The sequence below is a fragment of the Sus scrofa genome, chromosome 7, assembly GCF_054392235.1.
Source record: "Sus scrofa isolate SSC_HxYL_T2T_F1_AM1 chromosome 7, Sscrofa_HxYL_maternal_Yorkshire_Landrace_v2.0, whole genome shotgun sequence".
Taxonomy (NCBI): domain Eukaryota; kingdom Metazoa; phylum Chordata; class Mammalia; order Artiodactyla; family Suidae; genus Sus; species Sus scrofa.
In genome coordinates, this window is record NC_139389.1 from 88,655,453 (window position 1) to 88,674,544 (window position 19,092).

General features: G+C 33.4%; 1 protein-coding gene and 1 long non-coding RNA gene across 2 annotated transcripts in view; one reads left to right on the forward strand and one right to left on the reverse strand.

Annotated features, from left to right (window-relative positions):
* Window positions 1–19,092, forward strand: part of LOC146401740 (uncharacterized) — a 269,339-nt gene that overhangs the window by 78,093 nt on the left and 172,154 nt on the right. The gene's annotated exons all lie outside the window — the stretch shown is intronic.
* LOC100155907 (olfactory receptor 4Q2) lies at window positions 10,746–11,678 on the reverse strand. Its single transcript, XM_013989088.3, has one exon. It carries the CDS (start codon window positions 11,676–11,678, stop codon window positions 10,746–10,748), a length of 933 nt encoding a protein of 310 aa, XP_013844542.3.

A 19,092-nucleotide genomic window follows, 5' to 3' on the forward strand; every position in this document is an offset into this window, starting at 1 on the left:
GAAACTGTCAGTGGTATTCAGTTACAGAAGCTAATTTTTAACATGGGAAAATCAGTATTTTATGGCTACATATTTCCTAGTATAAGCTTAAGCATACCAATGATACAGTTATCATTTGGTATACATTGGATTATTAAATTAATAAATTTTCACCAACGATTGGTGTTAAATAAACATTGCATTGTACTAAGTTGATTCTGTCCCTAAGATGTCCCTAAGATGACTAAGTTGAGTCATCCAGTAGGAAGCATTTCCTGGAATTCCAAGGATTCAGATTTTATGCTGAGTTTTGAATGCCTTTGGATGATGCCTAAGGGAAAATCATAAGAAAACATTAAATTTGGTATTAACTAAATTAATATTCAAAGAAGTCAAGAAATTTTCTCATAAGGTGATTCTGAAATATGAAACCAAAGAGAAAATTAGGTAGTGCCTAAATTACCTGGAGTAACTAGATGAAACTTCCAATAATTTTGGACATTGTCTTTAATTAGGAGAAGCATGCTCCTGGATACTTCTGATTTCCCTTATGACTACAGTCATACACGTGTCCATAAACACTAAAAGTACACAGAAGGAAAACAACTTCTGCCTTAGGATAACTTTCTCTGCAGTCACCTCCCTTGCCATTGTGATAACACTGTGTTTTGACTTTACAGACTTTGGATATGGCCAATTTTATAATTACACTCATTTTTGTGAACATTAAAAGATCTTAAAAGGAAATCAATATCTGTCCTAGGATTAATTTATTGGGTTTTATTAACGTAATGCTGATGTTTTACTTTACAGATTTTGGACATAGCTATTTTTACCATCAAAGATATGGCTAATACTATTTACACATCTATTTATTCAGTTAATAAATGTTTGTCAAGCACCCCTAGCACTGAGCTATTCCCAATTTAGTGGAATAAAGTCAATTATGTAGATAAACACAAAGTATCCTTTGAAATTAGAGCAATAATAGAAATAAACATGATGTGCTCTGAGAGCACATGAGAGGGAAACTAACCCATTTTTGATGTTTAGGAAAGACTTCAATTATTTTTTTTTTCTTCCTAGGATTCTGGATTCTCTTCTATTAATGCACACACACACACACACACACACACACACACACACACACACACACTCATGTGCGCACACACACACACACACACACGGTGCATTTTTAGTTTAGCATACTGCCAGTCATACAGTAAGTGCCCAAATAGATGCTAGATCCATTAAGATGTTTCTGCCTTTTTAGAACTACTCAGTATGTCCCATCCCCAATTTCTGTTCAAACTCTCCAGGTTGCTTTATCTGGATCCATGAGGATGGATGTGGACCATTGTATTATCAGTCTAGGTGCAGAAATACCTGGGTTTAGTTGTTTGGGCATAGGCGTGGAGAAATATCCTTTTTTACTGTATGTTGCCTCAGGTAATTCTAATTCACAATCATGATTGAGACCCACTGAATAATTGCTGACATTTTCAATCTATAGGCATAGCTGCTATTAAGGGATGGTTGGAAGGATTTTCTTATGAAAGCGGTCTCTACTGCTGGATTAGGAAGTATTCTTAGAAATATATCACTAGGGGAAGTTCCCATTGTAGCTCAGTGGTAACGAAACTGACTAGTATCCATGGGGATACAGGTTCGATCCCTGGCCTTGCTCAGTGGGTTGAGGATCCAGTGTTGCCTTGAGCTGTGGTGTAGGTCACAGACATGTCTCAGATCTGGCATTGATGTGGCTGTGGTGTAGACTGGCAGATACAGCTCCAATTCGATCCCTAGCCTGGGAACTTCCATCTGCCATAGTTACAGCCCTAAAAAGACAGAAAAAAAAATTTATCACTAGGATATACTAATTAAAATTTTGTGCTGTAAAAATGACATTGTTTTTGGTCAGAAGACTAAGTCATTAAGTACTTTCTGTGAAGTTGATATCATTTTAAACATTCCTTATTTAACTGCAAACATTAAGAGATCTCCGTTGAATATCAATTTTTAAATGTAAGTATTAAAGTAGCATTTAAATCAAATTATTCTGTCTAATCTTATAATGTAAGTCATTTCTAAATGTTAAATTATGAAAAGAAACCCCCCGAATTCAAGGATTTCCATTTTAAGTAAAATTCCATTCCTGTACATGGGGAAATAATTTTTTCATTTCTGTCTCTTCCTCTTTGATCTCAGATGAACTTTGAAGAAGAAAAGTTTAGAGAATTTTCTGTAGAGCAAAATGTATCTCCATCCACAGCTTTTCCTGGCATTGCCCTCTTTCATCAGGAGGAACTTGAGGATTTTCCCAAGGAAGTGACTCATATCTGTAGCTCTAAGGTTCTGTTTAAGAAACACTTTATCCACAGTTTCCAATATCTAGAATCTGACTTTCTCTCTAGTAATAAAATTCTTGTTTTATATATATAATATAATATAATAATATTATATGTATAATATTCTTGTTATATATATCCACACATATACACACATGTTTAATTCTTGTTTTATATGTATGCATGGATAATCTTTATTAAAATATAGTTGATTCACATTGTTCTGCTGATTTCTGCTGTACAGTAAAGTGACCCAGTCAAATGTATATATATGTTCCCTTTCTTATATCATCTTCCATCATGTTCTATCCCAATAAATTGGATGTTGGAAAGATGAACAAGAAAACTCAAAGGTGAATTCACAATTTTGCTCAATTATAAACTGAAAGCATTGACTATAGGTAGTAGAGAGTAGTTCAGTTGCCAAATCTGGAGATGTTTTAGCAGTATGATAATATTTTTTACATTCTGTCAAGTGATATTTTGTATGAATTAGGAAAATAAGATAATTTTTTTTCATTAATATACTAATACAGGATTAGAGTGAGAAATTCAGTAAACTTTAACCATCTTTGGATAAATAATGCCAGGATAAATTCTACTTTGGTTAAGGAACATGAATACAATATTTGCTTGAGACTGTTATCTTTGTTGCATCTGTTATAATAATTACTGAGATTGATTAGAACTTTATGTTACCTTCTTTTTCCATTTGGCATTATAGTGGTCCCATAAAAATAAAGAACTTTCTCTTTTTGGAACATTTTAATATAAGGGAAGAAATGTATTTCCCAGAAAATTTAGTGAGATCATATATAAAGCTTTAACAGCCCAGTACCTTGTGAGAGAGATTAAGTAAGAGATAGTATGGGTTTTAAATTTTCCTTATCCTAGTGCCTACAAAGAACCTCTAGCAAAATGTTATATATAAATGGTAGTATTGAGAATCTTTGGTTCACTTCCTAGCTCATGTGAAAATCTTTTCAAAACCTCATATACTGATATTTTCAATAGATCTTTGTTAATATCCTCTTTAAGAGTAAGGAACTTCCTACTATTCTCAGTTTGCTAGGCAGTTTTATCTTAAATGAATGATGAATTTCATCCAATACACCTTCTACAATTAAGAATTGAATAAACATCTAATTTTTATTTTATCTTTTGCTTTTGATGCTATTACATGCACCATGGTTTTAGGACTTTTCTTTTAATAACATTTTCAATTTTTGCATTGCCAGTGTGTAGAAATACAATGGATTTTTAAAAACTTTTTATTTTACAACACAGTATACAAGTGTTGCAAAAATGGTGGAGCGGTCATGTGTACTTTTCACTTAATTTCTCTCAATGCTCATAATTAATATGACAATAGTATGGGAGCAAATCAAGGAAACTGGAATTTTATGTATTTATATTATTCTATGCCGTTTTATCACTTGTTAGATTCATGTAACCACCAATCCAGTTATGAGCTAGAACTATTCCATTGCCACAGTTATCTCCCTCATGCCCATTCCCTCCTTAATTTGTAACTTCTGGAAACAACTAATCTGTTTTTTTCCATCTCTATAGTTTATCATTTAAACATGTTACATAAATAAAATCATATAGTACAGTGACTTTTGATATTTTTCCATTTAGCATAATGAGATCATCCAGATTGTTGCAAGATCAATAGGCCATTCCTTTTTATTGCTGAGTAATAGTCCATGTTATAGATGTTGTATAGTTTATTTTTAACTTTTTTATTTATTTATAATAAACATTATATATTAATATTTTTATTTACAATTTTGGGCCAATTGATGCTGTACAGCATAGTGACCCAGGTATGTGTTTGTGTGTATGTATTCCTTTTCTTGTATTGTATTGTTTTATTATTATTTATGTTTAGGGCTGCACATGTGGCACATGGAAGTTCCCAGGCTAGAAATCCAATCAGAGCTGCATCTGTGGGCCTACACCAAAGCCACAGCAACACAGGATCCAAGCCTCGTCTGTGACCTACACTGCAGCTCACGGCAATGCTGGATCCTTAACCCACTGAGTGAGGCCAGGGATTGAACTCACATCCTCATGGATACTAGTAAGGTTCGTTACCACTGAACCACAATGGGAACTCCCATATTATTTCTTACATTATTTAATCACACACTTATTGAGGCACATTTTGGTTTTTAAGGTTTTGATTATTACATGTAAAAGTGCTAAACATTTGTGTTCAGCTTTTAGTATGGATATAAATGTTAATTTCTCTGTGTAAATGTCCAGGAGTTCTATTTCTAGGACACATGGTAACTGTGTTTTTAGTCCATTTAAAAAACTGGTCAAATTATTTTGCATTCAGTTGTACCGTTTTACATTTCTATTAGAAGGTATGAGAAATTTAATTTCTCTGAATCCTCACCAGCATTTACTACAATAGAGTGTCTTTCTGACTTATTTCACTTAGCCCACAAGATTTATCCACATTGTCACAAATGGCAAGAATTATATTTCTTTCTCATGGAAGAATAATATTCCATTATATATATAATATATAGTATATTAAACATTTAATATATTATTATATCATATTATTATAGTATATAATGTATATATATCTATCTTCTTTATCCAGTCATCTGTTGACAGGCACTTAAATTGTCGCCATATAAGTCAGATCATTTATGTTTTGCTATTGAGTTGCATACATTCCTTATATGGTTTTAGTACTAACTCCTTATCAGGTTTGTGATTTACAAATATTTTCTCCCATTCAGGGTGTTGCCTTTTCATTTTGTCCTTTCTTTGGCTGTACAGGAGCTTTTTAATCTAATGTAATCTCACTTGTTGATTTTTGCTTTTGCCTTTGTTTTTTGTACATTCATTATCATATCCTAAAATCAATGTTAAGATCAATGTCAAGGAGCTTTTTTCCCTATATTTTCTTCTAGGAGTTTTGTGGATTCAGGTATTACACTTAACATCTTTAATTTACTGTGAGTTAATTTTTGTGAGTGGGTAAGACAGGGAGGGGTCAAATAGCATTCTTTTGCATGTTTCCCAACATCATTTATTGAAGAAACTATTCTTTCCACATTGACTATAGTTGGATCTTTTGTCAAATATTAGTTGACCATACATGTGAAGGTTTATTTCTCAGTTCTCAATTCCATTTCACTGCTCCGTGTGTCTATGACTTTAGCCAATTTTGATTACTATAGCTTTGTGGCATTGTGTGAGATCAGGAAGCTTGTTGCCTCCAACAGTGTTTTTCATTCTCAGGCTGTCCTTTTTCAAAGTTATTAGTGATTTCATAAAAATTTCATTTTTCTCTTTTTGTAATTTTGATAGGAATTACATTAAATTTTTTTTTGTCTTTAGATAGAATGGACGTGTTAACAATATTAATTCTTCCAATCCATGATTATAAGGTGTTTTTTGATGTGTGTGTGTGTCGTCTTCAATTTCTTTCATCAAATTTTTATAGTTTTCATTGTACAGATCTTTCACCTACTAAGCATTTTCTGGTTTTGATGCAATTGTAATTGAGATTGTTTTCTTTACTTCCTTTTCAGATATTTGGTTGTTAGTGTATAGAAACAAGCTTGACTTAACTGTGTTGATGTTGTATCTTGCAACTTTTTTGAGGTCATTGGATAGTTCTAGCAGCTTATTGGTGGAGTTTTTACAATTTTATATTATATAGGATCATATTATCTGCAAAGACAACTTCACTTTTTACTTTCTGATTTAGATGTCTTTTATTTTTCCTTAACTAATTGTTCTAGATAGGACTTCCAGGACAGTGGTGAATAGGAGTTATAAGAAGAGCGAGCTTATGTTGTTTCTGATCCTAGAGGATAAGCTTTCAACCTTTCATTGCTGAATGTGATATAAATTGTAGGCCTGCCATAGATTGTCTTTATTATCTTGTTATTTGTTTCTCTCTCCCAAATTTATTGATTCTTTTAAATCACGAAAGGATATGTTATTTTGTCAAATGCTTTTTCAACATCTATTAAGATGATCATATAATTTTTATCTTTTTCAATTAAAATGGTATACTGTATTTATTAATTTACACATGCTGAACTTCCCTTGCATGCCAAGCATAAATCATACTTGATCATGGAATAAGTACCTTTTAATATGCTGTTGAATTGGATTCGCTAATAAAATTATAGGCTTCCTATGTGGTTTCTAATGACACAAGTAGAGAGGGTTTTATTAATGTATAGGCTATGCATCCAGTCTTTGCAGAAAGAGATGGAGTTAGGTTTCATTTTGATTTGTGGAATGTGGTTGGTGTAGGGAAGCTGTAGTCTAAATGTTTTCTGTTTTTGTGGGCTGCTCTTTTACTTGCCCTCTTTGTCTAGAAAGAACTCTCCAAAACTATCACGACATAAGTCACCCATACTCCAGTAAAACTTACATGAAACAGAAAAGAAAAAAAAAAAAAAAAAAAAAGAGCTGTCTTTTATTGAGGATATTTTTTTTCTGTACCTGTTAGCATTCATGTGTTGTCTGTTCTAACACACAGTCAGGCTTATATGAGGAAAAAGAAATGACAAAATTCAAAAAGGAGAGTTCCCTTGGACTTCCCGTGTGGCTCACAACAAAAAGGGGAGTTCCCACTGTAGCGCAGTGGGTTAAGAATCCAACTTTAGTGGCTCAGGTCACTGTGGAGATGTGAGTTTGATCCTCGGCCCAGCACAGTGGATTAAAGGATACCATGTTGCCACAACTGTGTTGTAGTTTGCAGCTGCAGCTCAGATTCAATCCCTGGCTTTGGGTGATGCCATTAAAAAAAAAAGTCAAAAAGGAAAATTATCGCCATATCGTTACTTGGATCTTGAAGTCTCGACTCTCTTACCTCCATCGTTCAGTTTTCTTTGCATAAAATGTCCAGGGTTGTTAGATGTACTTAGTGGAAGGAATTCAGAAAAGGACATCTATTCTAACTCATCTCACATCTAGAACTCTACAACTGATTTTAAAATATTGACTTTTATCCAGTGATTATGTTAAACTCACTTCTTATTAATTTGACTTTTTGTAGATGCCTTTGGATTTTCCATATATATATATATATATATATATATATATATATATATATACATACACATATACATATATATATATACATATACATATATATACACATATGTATATATATATTCCCACATTGTAAATTGAGTCTTTAATTTCTTCCTTTCCAATTTTAATCCATTTTATTTCCTTTTCTTTGTTCATTACACCATCTGACCCTCCAGAAAAATATTGAATTAAAGTAATAATGTGGGATTTTTATCAATTTCCCATTCTCAAGTTGATTTTTTTTTTTGTTTTTTTTGTTTTTGTTTTTGCTTTTTAGGGCCACACTTGCAGCATATGGTGGTTCAGAGGCTAGGGGTCAAATTGGAGCTACAGCTGCCACCCTACTTCATAGCCATAACAATGTGGGATCCAAGCCACATATGCAACCTACACCACAGTTCTTGGCAATGCCAGATCCTTAACCCACTGAGCGAGGCCAGGGATCAAAGCCACATCCTCATGGATCCTAGTTGGGTTTGTTAACTGCTGAGCCATAAAGGGAACTCTGACATTTTTTTTTTTAATTTCAAGAATAATATTTATTTTAAGGTATTTGTGTAAACACTATTTATCAGATTATGTGTCCCCTAGTATAAGAATCCATGGTGGTGTTAGTTTACAATTTGTTTAAATAAATTCATGCTGAATAAGTTTTTTACTATATCAAGATATATACATCTTTACTTACATGAATTTATTTTTTAATGCTAAAATAGCCTTATATACCTGGAACAACACAAGTTGCATTATCTTTTTTATCTATCAATAAATTCAATTGCTAATATTTTATTAAGGACTTACTTTCATGTCCATAGGTGAAATTAAACATATATCAATACTTAGGTATGTTGTCATAGACAAATTCTTCAACTTTGCGTCTTAATATTCTTATCATAAACCTGCCTTTCTTTTCTCATATTTTAATGTTACATTGAAATAAAAGCAGTCTTTGAAAAGGATAATAAAAAAGCAGTTTCAAATTGCTGGTATGGTTAATGATTTCCTAGGATTTGTTTATATATACAAAAGAAATCCTTCTTTAATGTGTTTATTTTCTTGAGAAAGCTAGAAAGCTTTGTTTATATTTCCATTTATACATGATCCTTATTTATCCTTTAGAATTTATAGTTATATCTGTTTCTTTATAGTTTACATTTCCTAAGAATTCTTATTGTATTTTATGTACTTTTTATATTCTCCTCCTACTCCAAAATGTTGAATCAGTCTTAAAATTTCTAAATATCACTTTTTCTATTTATTATTGATTAGAGGAAAATGTCTAGCAGGAATAGAGAGCCTCTCTATATTCATTTACAGGAAAATAATCAGTTGGATTATGTCTTTATGTTGAATTGCCTCATTTCTGCTGAATTTTAACCCTCAATTACCTCCTCTGTTAGGTATATTGTTATTAAAGTATCAACTGAGAACTTAACTGTAGACCTCTATGATTCCACAATCAATTCTCTGTAGATGAAGTCACATAAATTCATAGCTGTTTCTGTTAGGAATTGGATTTCCTAATTATCTGCTCAATATTGAGGTATCTGTCTTCACTGACAGGGATGTTCTAACTATAAAACTATAAGTGTTTTGATGCCTGTTTTAAGAGCTGTAACAGTTTTGATCAATTCTTATTTCTGTAACATCTCTCAAAGTGTTTCCAATGTCTCAGTGAAAAAATTTACAAGTTATCTTTCCAAGTATGGGGGAAAAAAAACAGCTTTGAAATATCTCTTCCTCAATCATTGCCACTTCAACCAGAGAAGATATAAAAACCTCCTTCATTTGTTCAACACATTTTTATTGTCTCTAGTTCATTTTATTTTAGACATTAGATGTGAAGATAATAAAGACAAAAACCTTAGTCTCCAATGAATTTACCTAACATTCTTGGCTTCTCCCTCTGTCACACAAATTAGTTGCTGAAATTGTTGCTAGAATCCACTGACTTAAAACTCTATACAAATGAAAGCATCATTTCAGACTTATATTTAATTTGTGTCTAGTGGTTTCTAAACTTGAATGTCATTTTAATTTTCCTATCTTTGATTATAAAATCTCAGTAAGTAGGAAACAATCCTATGAACTAGTCTTAATATAACTTTGAGGATAACCAATGTTGATGAAGGTTTTTTGATGAAATTAGTAACAATAACATAAACTGTGCCCAATAATTGATACAGGTAAAAATGTTGTGATTTATTTTTGTACACTTTCTAGCATTCTACACAAACTTGTCATAGTAGGTCACACTGTTGTTTCACTCATTAAGGCAAATCAACCAGTTTGGATTTTTACCATCTATATCTTTATCTCATTTAAAAAAATCAACTTTGATGAACAAATAATAGTGAAACTCTGTTATGAGCCAGGCACTAATCTGGACACATTCACATGTATCATCATTTTTGGCCCTCACAATAGCACTGGGAAATAGGCATCATTTTATACATGCTACAGATGGGGAAATTAGGGCTCCAGTAATTTAAATGATTTGTCAATTTGTCTAGATTCACTTGACTTGTCATTCAGAGAGGAGTATTGGAACCCACACTATTAGGCAACTTCTCTTTCAAAGATGGTATTGTGGTAAAGTGACAAAGCCAAATGTTTGGTTGTTATACAGTCATGTAAATTGGATTCACACTAATTCATCTAACTGATATCCCTTTAAATATTTTGTAAGAGTAAGAAACATACATACATCCATTCTTTTTCAGATTTTTTCCCATATAGATTATCACAGAATATTGGGTAGAGTTCCCTATGCTATAGAGTAGGTCCCCATTGTCCACCCACTGGGTATGTGTTTATGTATGACTGAATCACTTTGTCATACAGCAGAAACTATCACAACATAGTAAGTCAACTATACTTCAATAAAGCTTGAAGAAAAGGAAACATATCAATTCCTTACTCAATTCATTGGAGACATCTAGTTGGAGTCAGTTAAAGTTGAGAAGAAAATAAAACCTGTGGCAAGGTGGAGAAGAAATTGGTGAGACTTTGGAAAGGTTAGTTTTTACCCATATGTAATAGCAAACTTAATAAACAAAATATATATAATAAATATGATCCAATGAATGGATAGAATGGAAGAACAAAATTAACAGAACAGATTTGCTTTATGGAAGAAAGGAAGCAGAAGGTAGAACATTTCAGTATGAAAGGAGTTTTTTGGAGTTTAATTTAAAAGTCATAAATAGGAGTATTATGACTTCATGAAACAAAACCAAACAATGAAGTTACAATCTCCTAACCCATTCATGAAAAAGTAATTATTTTAACTTCAGATTTTCTATTGCCAAAATGCTTTTCAACTTGTCATGTCTTCTAAATTTTCCACGTAAGTCCACTCCTATCCCACAGCTTTTGCATGGCTGATTTGACCTCTTTGTTCCGAAGTGTGTAGATGAGGGGATTCAACATGGGGGTAATAACGTTGTAGAGTACAGACACCAGCTTGTCCACAGAAAAAGTGGAGAAGGGACGAGCATAGATGAAAATACAGGGTCCAAAAAAGAGTGTTACTACCATGAGATGAGAGCCACAGGTTGAGAGTGCCTTTCGCCTTCCCTCTTTGGAGCGGATCTTGACCAGGATAGTGGTGTAGGAGGAAACCAACACTACAAAGGAGCTGGTAGAGATCAACCCGCTATTAGATACCATTAGCAATTCAATGACAAATGTGTCTCCACAGGCAAGTTTGATGACAGGGGGAACATCACAAAAGAAGTTGTCCACCTGCTTTGGCCCACAAAAGGGCAGACGGATAGTGAGAATCGTCTGGACAGTAGAGTGCACAAACCCTCCCATCCAGGAGGCAGCCACCAAGGCACAGCATAATCCTCGACTCATGATAGTGGTGTAGTGGAGGGGGCGACAAATTGCAACATCGCGATCATAGGCCATCACTGTGAGCAGGAACATCTCAGCTGCCCCTACAAAATGCAGGAAGAAGAGCTGCATAATGCACTGGTCATAAGGAATAAGCTTTTCATTATCAAGAAAGTCAGCTAGAAGCTTAGGAGTAGTTACTGTTGAATAACATAGGTCCAGGAAAGACAGGTTGCCAAGAAGGAAATACATGGGTGATGAATTCAGATGCTTATCAGAGGCCACTGTAACCATGATAAGGACATTGCCTACCCAAGTGGACACATAGAAGAAAAGAAATAGTACAAATAGCCCTTTTTCAATATGTGGTCTATGTGAGAAGCCTGCCAGGACAAATTCTCTGACTTCTTCTGTTTGGTTTTTATCCATTGGATCTGGCTCCACCTACATCAAAGAAATTAAACAAGGGACATCAGTAACATGAAAAATTGATGAGCTATTTCACATAAAATGCAAGAACCTTCTCAATTCAAAAAGGGATATTTTTTCTCTAGGATACTTCTTGACTGATTATCTGGAAGAAATTATTTTTCTTCTTAGATGACATAAATATATATTCTCCAACATCACCAAATTTCAGGCAGTGATGAAGTAACCAAGATTTTTTGAAGAACAAAGCCACGTAGTGAACCTTCAACTTGATGCATCTCTCTGAGTTAGTATTTTCCCTCCACCTTTATACATTCAGTCTCAAAACCTATGTTATTTCCCTGAGATATTAGCATTTAAAAAATTTTAAATCTTTAAGAAAAAATAAATCTTTAAGGTAAAATTTAAGATTCCAGTAGAGGTTTTATTTGGGATAGGAAACATCACACTGTGTAGATGTTTATACCTTTATAGTAATCCTGTGCCCTTTTCTATAAGGATAACTCTTGAGGCTCTGTGCTGTGAAAGTGACCAGAGGAAAGATTACATTCCACTCTGGGCCTATTGCTAGTTCATTACCTAAGTAATGCCTCTTACCTAGGTTTGCTGAATGCCTGGTCAGCTTATTACTGTTGTTATAAATCATCTCTGTCCAGCTTATTGCTTATAATACGTTCCTTACCTTAAGTCATAGTTGTGAACATATGGGCACAGGTTATACTGTTACAGATCTAAATAGAATATAAAATGGTTACTCATCCCTTCAGGTTACTCCGTCTTTTGACTCCTGTCAAATTGGGTAAAAATAAATAATTTCTCTGAGATGAAAGTATTAGCAGTCCAGGAAGCATGTGTATGTGTTTGAGCAGTGGCTAGAATGTGCTACTGCATGAGATGAAATGGGCGATAGCCCACTGAGGACTGCGGAGGATCATGATAACTGCTCTGGACTCAAAATCTACAGCTGTTCCATGCACACAGCAGTATTGTGAGGAATTAACACATAATAATTTCAAAGCTTAGACACTGGTGAATTTTCCCTTTCAGAGTTCATGCCCCATCTAAATATATGAACTGAATATCTTCGTTTAGATATTTTAAAAGAATTAAAGTTTTGAAAAAGAATTTTAAAACAAAACTTGGTTTAACTAAAACAATAAAAATTTATATTTGTTCCTTATAAGGCAATAACAGAAATATTAGCAATATGCTAACAATTAAAAGTATCAAGGAATAATGTGAAGAAAACTCCCCAAATTTAAATATCCATTTGTTAAAATAATGTTTGCAAAAGATTCATTAATCTGAGAAAATGATCAAATAATAAAGGAAAAAAATAAGACACAAAAATATATTTATGAAAAAAATCTATATATATGGAAATGTTAATAAATATAAGAACTAAATGTAAACCTTTCAATACATAAACCTTCTGTGAATTTGTGCTGTTAGGTATATCCACAGAACTTTTTTTGTATGAAAAAAATGTTATATTAAAAATTGAATGTAAATTGTTATTTTTGCATAATTATATAATTACAGTTACTAAATTTCAGGTAAAAATCCCCTTATTATAATCCACATAACTTTTTCGGAGAATAATTATTATTGTCTAGCTATAACATAAAACAACTTCAGATTTATTAAAAGCAAGTATTACATAGATGGGTTTTTCAAGAAATAATTCACAAATATTTCATGTTTAAAATTTTTATAATTAAAAAGTAATGAATACATATTGCTGAAATTTGATAACATGAAAACCATATAGGAAATAATCTTCCCAGCATCAAGAAGCAAACATGGTTAACTTTAGATAGTAATTATCTGAAACTTTATAAAATGCATTTTGATTTAAAATTGATATAATGATATATATGCAATATGACCTACTACTGAAAAATACCACAATTACCATTAAATACTGATATTCCAAGTGGGTACAGGTGACAGGAGCATGAAGAAGGGCTTTAAGTATTACAGGCTTCAAGTTGAATTACATACCTTCTATCTATAAAGTGTAGATTCTCAAGTCTTATAGTCACAGAAGCCTGGCATGCCAACATGACAGAGCCATCCTAGACACTGTAGAAGCAAGAAGATAAATAAATTAGATTGAACCTCCTGGTTACAATGGTCATCATTAAGAATTTTTGATGTTTAGGGATTTAGGAAATCAGGTGTTCACAGTCAAATCACAAAGGGAATCATTAAAAATTTTTAATCACAACTTTTGCCAGAAATTATGGAACACAAAAATGTGTGTGTTTTGGGGTGATAGTGGGATGTGAAGGTTAAAAAAAAAAAGGCAATGGATAGGAAAAAGAAAATGAAAATAAAAAGATACGATAGTTGCAATAATATCAGCTGGGTTATATTGAGAAGTGTTCCCAGGACTGAGGATGGGAAAGATAATGGAATATTAGGAAACGTTTGGTGGCAGGTGTCTTGCCAAAAATTGTACATTTTGTCCTGCTTTCTTTATATTAAATTTTTCAACCCTGGAATATATGTATGTTTAATTTGCCAAGAAACTGCTAAACCTTTTTTATACATGATTGTACTAATTTACATTTCACTGTCATTGTAAGAGAATTTTAAGTGTTCCACATCTTCTTCAACAACTAAAAAAAATGTTTATGCATTCTGCTGAGTATGTTATGGCATCTGTGGTTTAATTTGCATATTCTTGGTAAGTTATGGTGGTGAACACCTTTTTCATGTTTATGGGATATTTGGAAATCTTTTTCATCAAGTGTGCATTCAAATTATTTGCTTAATTGTTAATTGGGTCATGTGCATTTTGTAATATGTACTCTGCGTTCCTGGATGAAATGTTTTATATGTATCTATTAATTCCATCTGGCTAATGTGTTATTTAAGACGACTGTTTCCTATATTGGGTGCATATATATTTGCAATTGTTATATCTTCTTGTTAATTGATCATTTTATTATTATATATGTCCTCTTTTGTCTGTTGTTAACAAACTTCTATCTTGCCTTTCTTTTCATTTTCATTTTCATGGAATACCTTTTTCCATCCCCTTATTTTAAGTCTATGTATTTCTTTAGATGAAGTGAGTCTCTTATAGGCAGTATATAAATGAGTTTTCTTAAAAAATCCATTAAACCACTGTATGTCTCTTGGTTGGAGTACTAGTCTATTTATATTTAAAGTTATAGATATGTACTTATTATCATTTTGTTCATTGTTTGGGGACTGCTTTATAGTTATTTTTCCTTTATTCTTCTTTTGCTTTCTTCCCTTGAATTTGATGGCAATATTTAATATTATGTTTGTATTGTTTTCTTTTTTGTATTTATCTATTATAAATTTTTAATTTGAGGTGTTCCCATTGTGGCACAGCAGAAATGAATCCAACTAGGAACCATGTGGTTGTGGATTCAATCCCTGGTCTCGCTCAGTTGGTTAAGGATCTGACTTTGCAGTGAGCTCTGCTGTAGGCTGTGGCTCGGATCTGACATTGCTGTGGCTGTAGCATAGGCTGGCAGCTGTAGCTCCAATTTGACCCCTTAGCCTGGGAACCTCCATATGCCGAGGATGAGGTCCAAAAAAGCAAAAAAAAAAAAAAAAAAACCCAAAAAACAAAAACAAAAAAAAAACGTTTGTGATTACCATGAGGTTCATATGTAAAAATTTTAATATACATAAGAAATTATTTTTCAGTTGGATGGTCTCTTAAATTTAAATTCAGTAGAAAAACTCTAAATGTTTACTCTCCCCACCACATTTAATGCTTTTGCCATCATATTTTACATCTTTTTATTTTGTGTATTCCCTAATTACTTGTTGTGGATATAGATGATTTTACTACTTTTGTCTTTTAACCTTCCTAGTAGATTCATAAGCAATTGATTACTACATTTTCTGTATATTTGCTTTTAACAGATATTTTTTCTTTTATAATTTTTAAATTCATATTCATGGTCTTTTCTTATAATATTTTTTATATAGCTGCATTAGTGATGTTCAACACTTTCACCTTTTACTTGTCTGTAAAATTCTTTACCTCTCCATCAAATCTGAATGATTAACTTTCTTAATAGGGGTCTCTTCATTGTAGGTTATTTATTTTCATTGTTTTGAATATATCATGCCACTCCCTTTGGGCCTGCAAAGTTTCTGTTGAGAAGTCAGCTCATAGTCTTAGGAGAGTTCCTTGGTTCATGAGTAGTTGTTTTTCTCTCTTTATCTTTATTTTTGCCAATTAATTAAAATGCATCTCCATGTGGTCCTGTTTGGATTGATCCTTTTTGGGACTCTATTCTTTGTGGACATGGGTATCTGTTTGTTTCCCCAGGTTAGGGAAGTTTTCAGCTATCTTTTCTTCAAATAAAATCTTTGCTCCTTTATCTATTTTTCTGGGCCCCACATAATAATGGACATTTTGACAGCTTAGGTGATTACACTACTCTGTCTTCAGATCACTTATCCATTCTTTTGCATCATCTAAACTACTTGTTTTTTAACTCAGTGAATTTTAGTATATTTACAGTTGTGCAACCATCATCACAACCCAGTTTTACAACATTTCCACCCCAGACCCCCCAACCAGTCCTTCCCTCTTCCAACCTGTCTCTTTTGGTAACCATAAATTTTTCAAAGTCTGTGGGTCAGTTTGTATTCTGCAAAGAATTTCATGGTATCCCTTTTATAGATACCACATATAAGTGATAGCATATGATATTTCTCACTCTCTAACTTCATTTAGCATGATAATTTCTAGGTCCATCCATGTTGCTGCAAGTGGCATTGTTTCATTCCTTTTTATGGGTGAGTAAATATTCCAATATGTATATGTACCATATCTTCTTTATCCACTCCTCTGTCAATAGACATTTAGGTTTCTTCCATGTCTTGGCTATTGTATATAGTGTTACAATGTACATTGGAGTACATGTATCTTTTTGAGTCATGGTTTTCTATGGATAGATGCCCAGGAGTGGCACTGCTAGATCAAATGGTAATTTTTATTTTTAGTTTTTTGAGGAAACTCCATAGTATTTTTCATAGCGATGGCACCAATTTACATTACGAAAATAGTGTAAAAGGATTCCCTTTTCTCCACACCCTTGCCAGAATTTATTGTTTGTAGACTTTTTTTTTTTTTTTTGTAACATTAAGTGTTTTATTGCTGTAGAATTTAAAACACTTAATCTCCTTCCCTAGGTACTTTGCTTCTGCTGGGGAATACTTTGGTCATTGGCAAGAATATTTTTTTTTTTTTATTTTCCCACTGTACAGCAAGGGGGTCAGATTATCCTTACATGTATACATTGCAATGACAGTTTTTCCCCACCCTTTCTTCTGTTGCAACATGAGTATCTAGACATAGTTCTCAATGCTATTCAGCAGGATCTTGTGTTTGTAGACTTTTTGATGATGGCCATTCTGGCTGATGTAAAGTGGTACCACACAGTAGTGTTGATGTGCATTTCTCTAATAATTTGCGATGTTGAACATCTTTTCATATGTTTTTTGGCCATATGTATGTATTTTTTTTTGAGAAATGTCTGTTTAGATCTTCTTCCCATTTTTTTTGTTTCTTTTTTTTTTTTTCCCACTGTACAGCAAGGGGGTCAGGTTATCCTTACATGTATACATTACAATTACATTTTTCCCCCACCCTTTGTTCTGTTGCAACATGAATATCTAGACATAGTTCTCAATGCTACTCAGCAGGATCTCCTTGTAAATCTATTCTAAGTTGTGTCTGATAAGCCCAAGCTCCCAATCCCTCCCACTCCCTCCCCCTCCCATCAGGCAGCCACAAGTCTCTTCTCCAAGTCCATGATTTTCTTTTCTGAGGAGATGTTCATTTGTGCTGGATATTAGATTCCAATTATAAGTGATATCATATGGTATTTGTCTTTGTCTTTCTGGCTCATTTCACTCAGGATGAGATTCTCTAGTTCCATCCATGTTGCTGCAAATGGCATGATGTCATCCTTTTTTATGGCTGAGTAGTATTCCATTGTGTATATGTGCCACATCTTCCAAATCCAATCATCTGTCGATGGACATTTGGGTTGTTTCCATGTCTTGGCTATTGTGAATAGTGCTGCACTGAAGATGCGGGTGCACGTGTCTCTTTTAAGTAGAGCTTTGTCCGGATAGATGCCCAAGAGTGGGATTGCGGGGTCATATGGAAGTTCTATGTATAGATTTCTAAGGTCTCTCCAAACTGTTCTCCATAGTGGCTGTACCAGTTTCCATTCCCACCAGCAGTGCAGGAGGGTTCCCTTTTCTCCACAGCCCCTCCAGCACTTGTTATTTGTGGATTTATTAATGATGGCCATTCTGACTGGTGTGAGATGGTATATCATGGTAGTTTTGATTTGCATTTCTCTTATAATCAGTGATGTTGAGCATTTTTTCATGTGTTTGTTGGCCATCTGTATATCTTCTTTGGAGAAATGTCTATTCAGGTCTTTTGCCCATTTTTTCATTGATTGATTGGTTTTTTTGCTGTTGGGTTGTATAAGTTGTTTATATATTCTAGAGATTAAGCCCTTGTCCGTTGCATCATTTGAAACTATTTTCTCCCATTCTGAAAGCTGTCTTTTTGTTTTCTTTTTGGTTTCCTTTGCTGTGCAAAAGATTTTCAGTTTGATACAGCAGATATACAAAAAAACCATAAGAGAATACTATGAACAACTATATGGCAACAAGTTTGACAATCTGGAAGAAATGGACAATTTTCTAGAATCTTACAGCCTGCCAAAACTGAATCAAGTAGAAACAGACCAACTGAACAGATCAATCACTAGAAATGAAATTGAAGAGATCATAAAATCACTCCCTACAAATAAAAGTCCAGGACCAGATGGCTTCACAGGTGAATTTTATCAAACATATAAAGAGGAATTGGTGCCCATCCTCCTTAAACTCTTTCAAAAGGTTGAAGAAGAAGGAATACTCCCAAAGACATTCTATGAGGCCACCATCACCCTCATTCCAAAACCAGACAGAGATACCACCAAAAAAGAAAAGTATCTCCCAATATCCTTGATGAATATAGATGCAAAAATTCTCAACAAAATCTTAGCCAACCGAATCCAACAACATATCAAAAAAATTATACACCTTGACCAGGTTGTGTTCATCCCAGGTTCACAAGAATGGTTCAACATACGCAAATCAATCAGCATCATACACCACATTAACAAAAAAAAAGTCAAAAATCATATGATCATCTCAATAGACACAGAAAAAGCATTTGACAAAGTTCAACATCCATCCATGATCAAGACCCTCGCCAAACTGGGTATAGAGGGAACATTCCTGAATATAATCAAAGCCATTTATGACAGACCCACAGCAAATATAATCCTCAATGGGGAAAAACTGAAAGCCTTCTCACTCAAATCTGGAACAAGATAGGGATGCC

Excerpts from the sequence above, each read along its gene's own strand:
- LOC100155907 (XM_013989088.3), bottom strand. The coding sequence starts at position 11,678 with ATGGATAAAAACCAAACAGAAGAAGTCAGAGAATTTGTCCTGGCAGGC.